The sequence below is a fragment of the Sebastes fasciatus genome, chromosome 17, assembly GCF_043250625.1.
Source record: "Sebastes fasciatus isolate fSebFas1 chromosome 17, fSebFas1.pri, whole genome shotgun sequence".
In the NCBI taxonomy this organism is placed as follows: Eukaryota; Metazoa; Chordata; class Actinopteri; order Perciformes; family Sebastidae; genus Sebastes; species Sebastes fasciatus.
Window position 1 is genome coordinate 15,545,381 of NC_133811.1, and position 15,109 is coordinate 15,560,489.

Sequence of the window (15,109 nt, forward strand, 5' to 3'; positions counted from 1 at the left end):
TGGTCCAAACAACTGGTGAGTGTATAAACTGAACACTAGGTGGAGATGCACACTAAGGCAACTGAGATGAGTGTTACTGATCATTGTAAATATAGAAGCAATAGACAGTTGCAGAAAGTGTGCAAAATACAATGTTTGATAAATGATCATTCTTTCTTCAACAGTGCAGCTCACACACAAATCATTTCAATACCTCAATCAGGCGATTTTAATTTATTTTATTTAATGGCAAATGTCTGTACTAACAATGTCTGATATAATGAAGACCTACAACAAAAAACAATTCATCAAATCAACAGTTTTTTTTTGTTTTTTTTTATAAATACGCTGGATGGATGAACTTCAGGTACCTCATAAAGAAATTCTCATATACAGTGTGATTAATTCTAGTAGTTATTTTCTTATGTAATTTGTCCTGGTTTAGAATAGTCAAGATAGATAGACTTATACTGTTTTATATTTTTAATTCTCACAAAAATATTCTTTATTCTCATAAAATAGAATATAAAAATAGGCTAAATCATACACCTATAGCAGATTTACAGAGAAACGAAATACATATGTCCAAAAATCCTATTTTACTGATTTATAAAATATAATCATGATTTACAAGCAGAGATAAACCATAATCTAGTCTTTAAACAGAACATATTTTAAAATAACCTGTAGCAATATGGAATAACCTTGAATTAAAAATATATATATATTTTTAACTCTACTCTTTCTTTTTGTCATTATTATTATTGTTATTTATTTTCTTGCTTTTGTTTTGGTTTTGAATGTTGAGGTTGTTTTCGCTAAGTGTACTTGATGGGTTTGTCTGTAAGGTCATGTACTTAAAAGTTGGTTTGTAGACTGTTGTAATTACAAACAATGGATTGCATATATGGAAACAGCCTTGAAAAAGGAAAAAAAGAAAGTATAAAAAAAGAAAAAATTAAATTCAGGGCAATTATGTCACGAAATGACCCAGAAGGTGACAGAACAGGCCACTTGTTTAATTCTAAATAGAATAAATTAGGCGCATATAACATGTCTTCAAATAAAACAAGTCTGACAAACTGTAAAGTAGAAATTCATTTTTTTAAAGAAGGCTACAAACAAGGTGAGGTATAAGGACAGTGTTCATCATAAAGTGCCATTTCAAGGTTTTTTTAAGTGTCAGAGAAGCACACACTCCACACATACAGGCTGGCATACAGTGGAATCAAATGCCCACGTGTTGCTTTGTTAAATTATTATGTAATTTGTCCTGGTTTAGAATAGTCAAGATAGAAAGTAGATGTATACTGTTCTATATTTTTAATTCTCACAAAAATATGCATTATTCTCATAAAATAGAATATACAAATAGGCTCAATCATACCCCTATAGCAGATAAACGCACAGAGAAACGAAATATATCCAAAAATGGTCCTGTTTTACTGAGTTATAAAATATAATCATGATTTACAAGCAGAGATAAATCATAATTTAGTCTTTAAACCTAACATATTTTAAAATAACCTGTATGGAATAACCTTAAATTAAAAATTCAGGGCAATTATGTCACAGAATAGGCCACTTGTTTCATTCTAAATAAAATGTGTAGAATAAATTATATGTCTTCAAATAAAACAAGTCTGATAAACTGTAAAGTAGAAATTTATTTTTTTTAAAGAAGGCTACAAACAAGATGAGGTATAAGGACACAGTGTTCATCATAAAGTGCCATTTCAGTTTTTTTAAGTGTCCAGAGAAGCACACACTCCATATACACAGGATGGTATACAGTGGGAATCAAACAAATGCCCTGCACGTGCTGCTTTGTTAAATTATTCCACCTTGGTTTGGACAGTCTCACACACCACGTTCACACCGGGAGACTGTCTCGGGCTACAGCCAGAGAGGCTGTTGTCCGTGTCGCTGCTCCCTTTAACAACGAGTCCCGGTTCTGCTCCATCTCCATCTCCATCTCCATCTCCATCTCCATCTCCATCTCCATCTCCATCCTCCTCGCCACCCTCCGCGCTGTGCGTCCTCGCGTGCTTGCTCAGGTGGTCGGAGCGCATGAACCGCTTGTGGCAGATCGCGCACTCAAACCGCTTCTCACCTGTGTGCGTGCGCAGGTGTCGCTGCAGCTCGTCGGAGCGCGTGAAGCGTTTGCCGCAGAAGAGCCAGTTGCACACGAACGGCCTCTCTCCGGTGTGCCAGCGCAGGTGAGCCTTCAGGTGAGAGGTTTTCCCGTAAACTTTACCACAACCCGGGATGTGGCAGCTGTGCATGCCTCTCCTGCGTGGACTCGTACCTCCTTGGCCGAGGCTCTCCAACTCCTGGCAGTTCGGGCAGTCGCACGTGGCTCTACCTGAGTAGCGCCTCGAGGAAGAGGAGCGAGAAGATGCAGGTAGAGAAACCACGGGGGTTCCTGTGACAACACCTGTCGTGGTGGACTCCGAGTAAGGAGCTTGCACAGGTGGCCTGAAGCCGTCGAACAGGTGCTGCGTGGCGGGGTGCAGGTGCTGAGAAGCTCCGTAGCTGTAGTCAGAGCTGTATCCGCCCAGAGGAGAGGGTAACCCGGCTGCGCTCTGCGTGTCCACCCAGCCGGTTCCCATGTCCCACCATGCACTAGACGCGTTACTGACGTCTCCAACCGGTTTGAACCAGGACTCATAGGGATGCATCCTCGGGTAGATCCCCGCTATGCCTTCCACCGAGGAGGGGAACTTGGTGAGAAACACAGACCTCTGTTCAGGAACACTGTTGTTGTGTTCTGATGGCACAGAGGAGGTCTGGTGGTACATGGAGGAGAAATCATTCCCAAAAGGAGAGTTGGTGACTGAGAAAGCGCTGGAGGAGGTGTCCGTCAGTCCGGTGCTGTTACTCCTGGAGGTGAAGCAGGCACCGAGGTTTCTGGTACCTGGTGCGGTGGAGCCTCTTCTCCACGGGTGAAAGCCTTTCGCGTCGCAAAGAGCAGGTGAGCAGGACGGGCTGGGCTCACCGATCCTGCTGCAGGTGGCTGCCAGCATGGCCAGAGGTGCGCTGCCCAGCCGGGGCTCCTCCTGTTTGGAGACAGACAGAGACAGAGACAGACTATTTAGGACCATGTCACTCCAGATTCGTGGCTGAACATGGCCCGTGCGTTAAGACGCACCAAAATATTGGATACATTTTATTAGACACGCGATTTGCGCAAAGTTCTAAAACCTCGCAGATTGAATTAAAGTCATGTAATTTAATAATGTGACATGCACTATAAAAATTTGTTTACATTTTTTTGTCTGTATTTCAAAATGACAGAAGTTTTTTTTTAAATGACATGTTACATTTGTGATTTATATGTAAATGGTCTAAGATTTACAGTATTTTTTGTAATCACAGGCGTCCCTGAGTCACACACAAAAATACATTACTATGTAACTTAATAATGTTTAAAGTTTATAAAGTAATAAAGTTTAATAAAGTTCCACAAACAGTGTGCCTCTGACTTGGATCAATCAGAGACACTACCAGTGGCGGCCGGCCAATAGAGGGCGCTAGGGCTAGAGTCCTCCCTGACTCACACGAAAAAACATTACTACTACTACTACTACTAATAATAATAATAATAATAATAATTATGAGAAAAATTATACAAATTGTCAATATTTGTGTTTTAAATATGGAATGCACTCAGTAATATGTGTACTTCGATTGTAATGTGATTATATTTTGCATTAATAATCTGAATCTGTAAAGTAACTAAAGTTGTCAGATAAATGTAGTGGAGTAAAAAAGTCTAATATTTCCCTCTGAGATGTAGTTGAGTAGAAGTAGAAATTAGCAGAACATGGAGATACTCAAGTAAAGTAGAAGTACCTCAAAATTGTATTTAAGTACTTAGTTACATTCCACCACTGAGTACATTTTATACTGTTGTGTTTTTCAAAAGCATTATTTACTCTTCCTGTTGGAATAAAATAATTGTTAATTATTTAACTGCAAAGTAGTATTTTTGATACCTTCACTTTTTGCATTAAATCATACCGGGATGTTTGCTGAAATTGATTGGATGTGGCACAGCCCTACCTAGAAACATTTCCACCAGCCGCCACTGCATTTAGGACCTGTCACTCCAGAGTCATGGCTCAACATGGCTCGTGCGTAAAGACGCACCAAAATATTGGATACATTTTATTAGACACGCGATTTGCGCAAAATTCTAGAACCTCGCAGATTTAATTAAAGTCATGTAACTTGTGATTGATAGTGCACAAGATTAATTTTGGTGATGCTATGCAAAGACAAACAGCTTCAGACAGCTTCACATGGTCTATTCTTTAAAATGTTTTAGGAGATGGGCAAAAGGTTGGCACCTCTAATGTCTGATATTCAGATAAGGACTGCAAGATTAAGGCAAAAATGCTAATCGCGATTATTTTGATCAATATTGAGATCACGATTATTTATCACGATTATTCATTGATTTTAGTGACAAAATATTTGTATTGCCTCGCAGATTTAATTAAAGTCATGTAACTTAATAATGTGACATGGTTTAAGTTTCACAAACAGTGTGTGTCTGGCTTGGATAAATCAGAGACACTATAGAGGAGCGTCTCCAAGTGTTTTGTCAGCTCACAGCACCGACACTATACAGCTGGTACACTTTTTTAATGTTAATAACAAATACAATGTGTGTCGAGCCTATAATAATGACAAATTACCGTCATTACTTTAGTAACATTACAGCGAGAGAGTGGTTTTAAAATCAAAATGATTACTTCCTTTCACTTTAACAACAAGCTTTTACTTCTGATAGCTCGTGGATCAGTTTTTACTAACAAAAACAACAGGTAAGAAAACTGTGAAACAAGTGAAAACAACTGCTGTCGGATTAATAAAGAATAAACTTATTACCACATGTAGGCCTATTATAGGCTATATGCACATTATTGGTTTATTTATATATTTAAAAAGGATCCCCATTAGCTGATACCAGTGGCACCAGCTAGTCTTCCATGGGGTCCGAAATCAAGTACATTAAATCTATCACATAAATACTATATACAACATCATATTTGTGTTATACTAATAACATTCAAATTTTCCAAACATATATAAATTTCACCTTCATACACATCTTCCATAACTTACTTTAACGTTAAATAACCTTAAAGTACGACGTTAACTGTGTTCCCTGAACACCACAGACACGCTGAGCCCTTTAAGGATATTATCACAATATTAAACCAATATTTGAGCGACATCTCGGATAAAGATGTTGCAACAAAACACATAGAAATGTAAACTTACCCCTAGCAGTGTAGCAGCCATGGTCTGTGCTGTGTGATAATGTGTGTGTGTGCTGGCGGTGACTGCACAGTGCTGAGTGTGTGTGTGTGTGTGTGTTTCCTCTCTGGTTGCTTTAGTAGTTGTAGCTTCTTCTTGGCTTTGAAGTGCCGCTGAGGACCAATCAGAGAGCAGCTCGGACTGTCACTGAACATGTTGCGCTCGAGGTCGTCGTAAATTTGAAAGAAGAAGAAGTGAGGTCTGGCGACTCTGGCGCGCTCCAAATTGCAACAAGTTAGAAGAAAATATGAAGTTTAGAGACCATAAATTCAGTGGAGACCAGAACACACCCTTTACACACTCAAACAGTCATGTTGGCTGAGAATGTAGCCTACATCATTTGGTTAATATAGGGCTGTCACTCCATTAAAATATTTAATCACGATTAATCGCACATTTTTTATCTATTATTATTATTTATTATTATTACTATTATTTTGTATTTATTTATGTTTATGTTAGGGCTGTCAATCGATACAAATATTTAATCAGGATTAATCGCATGATTGTCCATGATTTATCTTGATTAATCGCACATTTTATATCTGTTCAAAATGCACCTTAAAGGGAGATTTGTCAAGTATTTAATCCTCTTATCAACATGGGAGTGGTCAAATATGCTGCTTTATGCAAATGTATGTACATATTTATTATTGGAAATCAATTAACAACACAAAATAATGAAAAATATTGTCCAGAAACCCTCACAGGTACTGCATTTAGCATAAAAAAATATGCTCAAATTATACATTGCAAACTCAAGATCAACAGGCAACAACAGCTGTCAGTGTGTCAGTGTGCTGACTTGACTATGACCAAACTGCATGTGATTATCATAAAGTGGGCATGTCTGTAAAGGGGTGACTCGCGGGTACCCATAGAACCCATAGAACCCATTTTCATTCACATATCTTGAGGTCAGAGGTCAAGGGACCCCTTTGAAAATGGCCATGACAGTTTTTCCTCGCCAAAATTTAGCGCAAGTTTGTCGCGTTATTTAGCCTCCTTTCCGAAATGCTAGTATGACATGGTTGGTAACGATGGATTCCTTCGGTTTCTAGTTTCATATGATGCCAGTATCTGAGTCCGCTACAACCTGTAGCCACTGTGGTAATCAATTACATTTAAATTTGTGTGAAAATATGCACAATTTCCCGAACAACAAAAAAAAGATAACATTTGAAAAACTCAAAAGCAACACTTTCCAGATAGAGGGGCAACTTGTAGACAAATCAATTTTACAAGTGTGTTCATAGGTAAAGGTTGCCATGCAAAGGTCTTGATTGTTTCAGGCAGAAAAGCTTTGTTTTAGCTCCACGGCCTGATGTTTTTGTTTTACTGATGTTGTGAAGCCATACAGAGGGAGAGGCTGATGAATGAGAGGCAGGCCCGGTCCGTCCCATCCTGTCCCTTGGGCGTATCTAGTCAGCCCTGGGGCAGGGAGGGGAGGACACCACCACTGCCTCCGCAATTTCATCTCATTCAACACTAAACAAATGTTGTCTTTCAAAACAACACCTCTTCCTGTGCTTTCCTCAGTTTTATAGATCGTTTAAATACTCGTCCAAGCTCAGACTCAAAGCTGTAAAGAAAATTTTTGAATGTAAACAGGTAAATAGGTAAATCGTACTCTTAAATCATGGTGGTTATCCAATATGATGACGCACGCCCCTGGAAATAAACCTGAATTTATCTTCAGCTTCTTAATATATGAGCAAAACCACAGAGGGAGCATTTCATTTGAATTTCAAATTTAATAAAACAGCAGGATTTAATCCATTTCCTTCATTTGTTTGGTATTAACTGCTTCCCTGCCCTTTCTTCATCTCTCTTGTTCTATCAGCAGCCTGAATGAAGTCAGCCGGACACACACAGACGGAAAAGTTAATCACATTCCTCATCCACTCAACCCCCCGACACACACACACAGTTTACACCGGGTGATTGATAGTGCACAAGATTAATTTTGGTGATGCTATGCAAAGACAAACAGTTCACTCCATCAGACAGCTTCACATGGTCTATTCTTTCAAATGTTTTAGGAGATGGGCAAATGGGGGCACCTCTAATGTCTGATATTCAGATTGCACTGCTTCCACTTTCATGTTGTGCTACATTCCTGTTAATTAACAAATCTTTGCATCAAAATAAGACGGCATTGCCGCTCCCTAAAAGTGAAGCCAAAATATCTGGATCGCCCCCTGGTGGCTGGCTGTTAGTTTACGAATTTGATATGATATACAGCGGAGTTTTCTATGAACGGAGCACGCATTTTAAACGTTAATATCACAGTTGATAATGTTCATTTAATTGTGGGAGGCCAAAATCGTGATTAATATTTGTTTAATTGTGCAGCCCTAATAAAGATGCAATCAATTTTACAATTTGGGACCAATTTCCCCACTCTCTTAAACAGATCTCTGTGCAGGTGTCTACACATTGGTGAAAGTGTTATTATGCCTGTGTTCACCTTAATCTGTGGACTTTAAAAGAAGCTATCGCACTTACTGCATGTTGTGCCACACACAGCTAAAACAAGAACGCTAGAATATGAAATGTAAGCTATGGCTAGGCTTACGCTAAAGCTAAAAGTAAATTGACATATTTTTCCCGTATCTTTCTCCAGCTATTATTTACGAATGAAAAATATCTGTAATTCAGTTTTTTATTCCACATAGCCAAATGAGAAAGTAGCTAAACTGAGTCACTATGGAGAAACCAGGTCTCTCGGGAAGGCGTATAAATAGCACGACATTACACGGTAATTCCATGTGTAATGAGGACGCATTTTAGCCTTTTCGCATGTCATTTGAACGCTACGCAACAAAACTACAGTTACGTCCACAGTTTATGCAACCACTTAGTTAGGTTTCGGAAAAACGTCATAGTTGGGCTTAAATTAAGTACGTTAACAAAGTAAAATACATACGGAAACAACGTAACATAAGTACGGACAACACGTATCGCTTTTTATTCTGCGTCACTTAGCATATTTACACAGATGTGTTTACATTGCAGTCACTATAGAATACATGACGTACAAATGGCACACCAAAAGCAAGAAAGGTGTTCGTATTTTCATGCGAACGGGCTGACAATAACCCAGTTTAACTCCTGCTAAAGCTAACTATCTCAGCAAATCTCAGTATAGATGCAATCTCAGCTTTTGACTTTATTGGAACACATAAGATTTGGTGTGGTTAAGCTACCTTTAAATCGCATAATCAAATGAATTAAGTTGTAAATTATTCTATTATATTGATTTCAGTATAAATATGAATAGTAGAGGGACAGAAACAAAAAAACTGATTATTATAAGCGGACTATAAACAATCGAAACATTATTTTCTTAAACAAGCTGAAAGAACATTTTGTTTGAAGATGCTGCATTTTCCACTTGAATATCCAAACAGTGCAGCATCTGCATTTTCTTGTATTAGTCTATTATGTAGGTTTATGGCAGTAATTTGGTAACATAATCAGCCTAAAGGGAATAAAATGACAGCATTAAAACCTTTTTATCTGTCACGCAGTTTGCCAGTCGGAAAGCGTTAAACTCTTTTCACTCAACTATATTGCTTCTGTAGTTACCGCTCTCTGCCTTTGTAGATCAGAACTGTCCACTGTAGTTATTATACAGTAATTTAACTGTAAATTAGAGGTTTTTAGGAGAATTCCTTATGACAAAATCCCATTTATGAATCTATTTGGGTGTAATTTTGGAAGGCCCTGCACAATATTACACACCTCCCAGTGGACTGGACCAAATCACAGGCTCCCACGCCGCCCCTCGCTTTCCCCCACAGCCCGAGGCATGGCCGCATGCACAGGTGGAGTTTACAGTAGTTGGCCATCTTGCCATCCTCACGAGCCACCCAAACAGCTGTCCCTCTTTTAAAAGCATTCTTTTCCCACACTGAAAGTGTGTGTGTGTGTGTGTGTGTGTGTGCGCTTTAAAGGCCCCCAATGAAACCCTGTCTGAGCCCCAACCTGTTCCTTTGGCGATGATAATGACCACATTATCACGCGCCATCGAACGTCAACAAAAAAAGATTGTCGTGTGCTTTCCAAACACTTTGTGGGCACTGAGACAGAAAAAGCGAAGAGAAAGGAGTGAAATAAAGATCTGGCACTTCTCGGGGAGAGGGGAGGGTGAAGTATTTTATTTCTCCTTGGTGTTTTCCTCAACTCCTCTTTTGTTTGGCGGAGTATAATCGCAGCCATCCAGAGGGCAGAGCAGCCATCTTGGTCAGCTGCCCTGCTGGGACAATTAGCAGGAGAACCAGAGAGTCAAAAGACAAGCTGCTAAACATGACACCAAAAATATTCATTACAACCAGGGGGTTAGCCAAGCAATTTGTGTAAAAAAAAAAGCAAATAGGTTCCAGATTTTGAGCCTGTTTTCAAGCCGTTTGTGACAATGATGTAGCTGCTTGGTGTGAAGACTGAATCCCAATCACTGGTGCATGATAAAGCTTCAGAAAAGTGATGTATATACTGACCTTTGCTTTAGGGTCTTTAATAACAGCACAAACAAATTATAACCATTCAGTCTGCACTGACAGAAATCAAGACGTTATCTTCAGAAAATAGCGCAGTTACATTTTAAAATCACAATTTGGCTTTTGGGTGAATCTTCTGAGAAGAGAGACAGACCTACAATATAATCATGTTATTTTATTCAGTAAAACTAAGATACTCCACCTAAAGTATTCAGTCAGCTTGAGTTCAGTCAGTCATAAGTTTCCACAGTGAAAAAAAGCGTCTATAAAAACGTCTCTGCTGTACACTTGCATATTTACAGATGGTTTTATTAGCTGAACCTAAGCAAGTGTTTACTACGACTGAAAAGTGACACCGAGGGCTCGTTAAGCTCGTGTTTATTGCGACTGAAAAGAGTGACGTCGAGGGGTCTGACAAAGCGGCAGTATATGGTGTGTTGGGATGAGAACGTGTTGGTTTACCTGAGAGGGAACCGGAGGGTGGGTGCTATACGCTTCTGCGATGACGCCGTCAGTTGGGACGGCTTTATCAGCTGTAACCGCCGTATGAGAGCAGTGCAGAGCGGCGGCCGTGACCTAGCCAGTGGGGCACGCTCACATGCACAAACATGCACGAACTTGCACTACAAGAAGCTCATTCTCTGCTCAGGTATGTTTGCTGCTATATTAATGCTCTGGATGTCATATAGAGCACCTTTAACCTACTTTTGTAGGCTGACACAAAACTTTAGAAAAATCACAAAATATGTCCTGTGTATAAAAAGTACCAGAGTGTCTTTTATTTATCACTACATCTCTTGCCACTGACAAGTATCTCTGACTGACTGACCTGAATTTGTCTTTTGATGCCCTTTAAACTCAACCCCTAAAACAAATTGAGAGCGGAAAAAAAGTCATCCAGGTGAGCCGTGTGTTCCAGGATGTGCCTGGAGCAGCTCCTCCTTGGCTTCCTGTAATTACTGCATGGAGAGGGCACGTCCGCCGTCTGTCAGCGCGCGGGGGCTGATGGACGACTGTGGCAGCAGAGCTGGGAAAACGTGTTCGGGTTGCCGTGATGAAAACTTTCACATAAGCGATTTACAAGGTCCCATTTCATCCGCACTTACGATAAAGGATCAATAAGCCTCTCTATTTCACATGCAAACCCTCACTTCTTTTTTTTGCTTTATGCATCTTGTGTGTCTTTACTGCACATGCACACACATGCAGGGGTCAGAAAGGTCATCTCTCATCAGTCTATCTATGCCGCAGACTGAGGGAATCCTGGCCAATGTAATTACACTTCATTCACATTCATGTATACAGCACATCTACATACACCAGTAGACACACTCATTCATGAAATGAAGGGGAGGAGGGAGAGGAGGGGAGAGGCCTCTCCTGTGTGCTTGCTGGGCACAAGTTTGGGCTGAAGGTGAATTGAAATTGTACTTTATGAGTAGCATCTCTCTCTCTCTTTGTTCCCCCCTCACACACACACTTAGGCTAGGGTTGATGGATGCCTGGGGTTTGTTAAGTCATACATCACAGAGGTCATTTAAGCTGCCAACACATCTGCTGTCTCTGCCCTCAGAAAGAGAGGAAGAGGTGGAGAGAGTGGAAAGATTTATAAAGGCGAGGGGGAGAATTATGCAGGCTGAGAGAGAATGAGACTGTGATTAGTAACCGGAGTGGATGAAAAGCTCTCACACACACACACACACACACCCACACACACACACACACTCGTGCTTGTTGCCGAAGCTGCTTGCGTTATGAGTTTCTCTGCTCCTCCATCAACTTTCGTCTCGTCTCTGTTAACTACCGACAATAAAGTCGCTGATTTATGCCGACCAGCCTTTCTGCGCGCCAACGTATTAATGAGATGCGTCTGAAGGAGGAGTCTTCATTGATTCCGTCAAATGCTGGTGACGTTTGAGAGGTGGCTTTATCTCAAACGTTTCAAACGGAGCGTGTTGACTGCAGATCAATAGCTTTTATCCTCTCACTATGCTGCACCCTGTTGACTTACTACAGCTGCTTCTTAGACACTAAGTTATGTGTGTTAGTGTTATCTGTTGCCATGAGGTCGCCATCGCAATGAGGAATATTCTACTTTTATTCATGAAATAGATGCTAGGAGGAAGAGGGAACACGAATCAAGATTCTGGCTTTAAATCTTTCACATTCAGAATAAAGTTCTGGATTTGATCCATGGATGTTCTGTATAATAAGAACTGGATACCGGACCCCAAGATAGCGCCTATTCAGTCCATGAGAATTGCTCGCCTGGCGCATACGCCAAAAATTTTTTTTAGCTTCCGGGTTTACTTCCGCGGTATGCGGCCCACTGAATATGCACGGTAGTGTTTGTCCCGCTGGCCACGCCTTCGAGCTCCAGCTCGGCCCACAGACTTTACATTGTGATGACGTCACAGATTTTAAAGTCTCTTTTCTCTGCTTGAGGAAAGTTTTACAAATATGAAACCTCCATGGATGAAAAATTCATGACAGGAAGAGTCATAATTGACCTTGCTTGCAGTTCAAACTGTCCTGTCAAGTGGATTTTTCGCTGCAAAACCGTGAGGGACCACTGGACAAAAACTGGAAGCAAGGCTGAACAGCAGCCTCCTATCCAGGTCTTAATATATATCCATGATTTGATCACATCTAACACCAACGTCACTCTCTGCCGCTAGGAGTTTACGGAGCTGCCGACCGCTTTTCCACTGGTGAATTGGTCTCCTAATAGCGGGTAGTGAGGTGGAGGGACTGTGGTGCGCTAGTTCTCTAATTGTCTCATTTGTGGTCTGATAAACAGTAAATTCATCAAATTCAGTGGTGGCAAATGTACAAATAGGCTACTAGTTCACCAGTCACCGAAACAGGAAGAGCAAACGCACCAGTGTTCAGTTCAACCGGAGTAAACAAGGCTGGTGTGAATGCACCGTTATTTAGCAGCCTGTGACATTAAAATATGTACACCCCACTGCTGAAGTCTGTCTCAGTGCTGCATTCTCACGTCCTGTCCTGTGACGTCCGTTCTGTCACCTGCTATGATTTCATTTTTCACATGATGACATGGCGACCGCTTAGTTTGCAGAACATCACAAGTTTCTGATCACACACATTCACCTCCCTCCTCCTCCTTACCTGCTTTCTTGGTGTTTTATTTTCTGTTAGCCATCATTAATATCTGCTCTGATTGACTCCGCCAACGTTTTCATGGCAACAGACCTGCAGGAAAACAAAAACACAAATTACATATATATGTTACATCACAGCTAACCATTTTTTATTGCTTTGTTTTAGAAATCGAAATGTATTTTTCCAATATTCCACACTTACCTTGCACGGCGTCTGGATTCTTGCGATGTCACGAAATCACGCGTGAATATCAGGATCAAATGACACACGAAAATCCATCTGGTCAGGCTTCAAGTAATGCGTTTGTGTCCGGCCAGCCAATGACTGGACCAATCAGCTCCCTGTGAGGAGCTACTGGCAGCTACAGACGGAGTCAGAGTGGCGTTCAAAACAACAATGGCATCTCCTAAAGAGGTTAAATGCTGCAATAGCATCAGTTATATCAGAACTGGAGAGTATTTCTTCAATGAAAGAAGAGCAAGGAACAAAACTGAATGCTTTTTGATAGAAAATATGTTTTCACTCTTCTCCCGACTGGCTTCGGTAAGAGTTTGATTGACAGGTGCCACATCGCCCCATCAGGGTTTATTTCACAACAATGACCGGCTCGCTGTACATTATCCCTTACTTCTACTAAATTACCAATAACTAGATACAGAATGGTTATAAAATATGGTAATGATTGTTTCTCTTTGTCAAAATGGACATCCCACTTTGGAAGCTCTCCAGTTCTTTGTTTTGCTCTGAAAAAAAGGGGAATCTTCTTCAAACCTACAGTATACGACTTCTCCTGTAGATAAACAGCGGAACCAGTAGCACTTTTGTTCATGTTTCATGTGCCGTGTGGCGACTGTCGTAGGGGTTAACATGATAAGTAGGAGCGGATGTGGCATTTAAAGTCTGTTATTATGGTCTATTTGCCACAGCTGGCTCTGACACACAAATTGAGGCACATCCAACACACACACACATACATCACCATTTCTGAATTACACACTCCAATAGAGCCGTGTTTCGCTCACCAGGGAGGAAGGGTGATGCGAGGGCGAGAAGAAGAAGAAGATGATGATGAGGAGGAGCGGGGGATGAAGACATAAGAAGAGAAAGGCCGGTGATTCCACATATGTCACACTTGTTTGGATTTCTCGAATCTCTTTTAAAGCTTGTGTACGTTTTTTTTTATGTTCTTCAGCATCGACCAGTGAAGAGCACTCAGATAAACCTCAACACACTCACACAAACTTCTCACCCTCTCCTTGATTAAATCCTGCTCTGACCGTGGTCTCTTCACCAATAACTCTATTCATCCCTCTTTCTGCTCTTCACCAACACACACACACACACACAACCTCTCAGACAAGGAGATTAATTTACTCTTGTTCATTTTTCAAGTTCTGCGTCTTCTCTGTGGTTAATGTGTGGTCGAATGTGTGTGTGTGTGTGTGTGTGTGTGTGTGCGTGTGTGTGTGTGTGTGTGTGTGTGTGTGTGTTTGTTTCCGTTGATTGATGTGTAGAAGCCCAGGAGCATAATCATACACTTCCAGACGTCATTTTTCACTTTCAGTGCTGATGGATGGACTTGATGCATCTGATCACTGCTACCTCAGCGTGGGGGGTCTAGGTCATCTTCGAGGTGTGTTTGTGTGTGTGTGTGTGTGCTTATGTGTCTCATTGGCCAGCGGTCCATCTGTCTGACTGATTGAGTGGACTCCCCCATCCCACAAGAGGGTCTGTTTGTGGGGTCTCTTCTCCCTTTGCTACCCCGAGGACAACCACCCATGACAGCTAACTGTGTGTGGATGTAAGTGTGCATTTTTGTGTGTCCAAGTGTGTTATTTAAAGGGTAATTCCACTATTTATTCCACTACTCCCCCCCCCCCCCCCCCCCCCCCCCCAAACTGGGGGCGTGCCGACCATCACCTACTGTAGGTAAAACACTGACTATGGATAAGTACCTCATACAACTCCAATTCAAAAACACGTGAATTATCCCTTTAACTACTTTTTAAGGAACAATGTGTAACACTTAGGAGGATCTATTGGCAGAAATGGAAGATAGTATTAATAAGTATGTTTTCATTAGTGTATAATCACCTGATAATAAGAATCGTTGTGATTTTGTTACCTTAGAATGAGACGTTTATATCTACATAGGGAGCGGGTCCTCTTCACGG

General features: G+C 40.9%; 1 protein-coding gene across 2 annotated transcripts; it reads right to left on the reverse strand.

The window, feature by feature from the left end:
- Positions 1-203: 203 nt before the first annotated feature.
- On the reverse strand, positions 204-5,401 carry sp8a (sp8 transcription factor a). 2 transcript variants are annotated; one of them, XM_074613918.1, is made up of 3 exons: positions 5,272-5,401; positions 2,003-3,038; positions 204-1,972 (listed from the first exon to the last, which is right to left on the reverse strand). In XM_074613918.1, exons 1-3 carry the CDS (start codon positions 5,290-5,292, stop codon positions 1,815-1,817), a joined length of 1,215 nt encoding a protein of 404 aa, XP_074470019.1. In that variant the 5' UTR covers positions 5,293-5,401; the 3' UTR covers positions 204-1,814. The 2 variants fall into 2 exon arrangements, with proteins under 2 accessions (XP_074470019.1, XP_074470018.1); XM_074613917.1 differs by having other exon boundaries at positions 204-3,038.
- Between the last annotated feature and the right edge of the window lie 9,708 nt (positions 5,402-15,109).

Excerpts from the sequence above, each read along its gene's own strand:
- sp8a (XM_074613917.1), bottom strand. The coding sequence starts at position 5,292 with ATGGCTGCTACACTGCTAGGG. Across the intron at positions 3,039-5,271 it reads TGGCTGCTACACTGCTAGGG|GAGGAGCCCCGGCTGGGCAG; the intron begins GTAAGTTTACAT and ends GTCTCCAAACAG.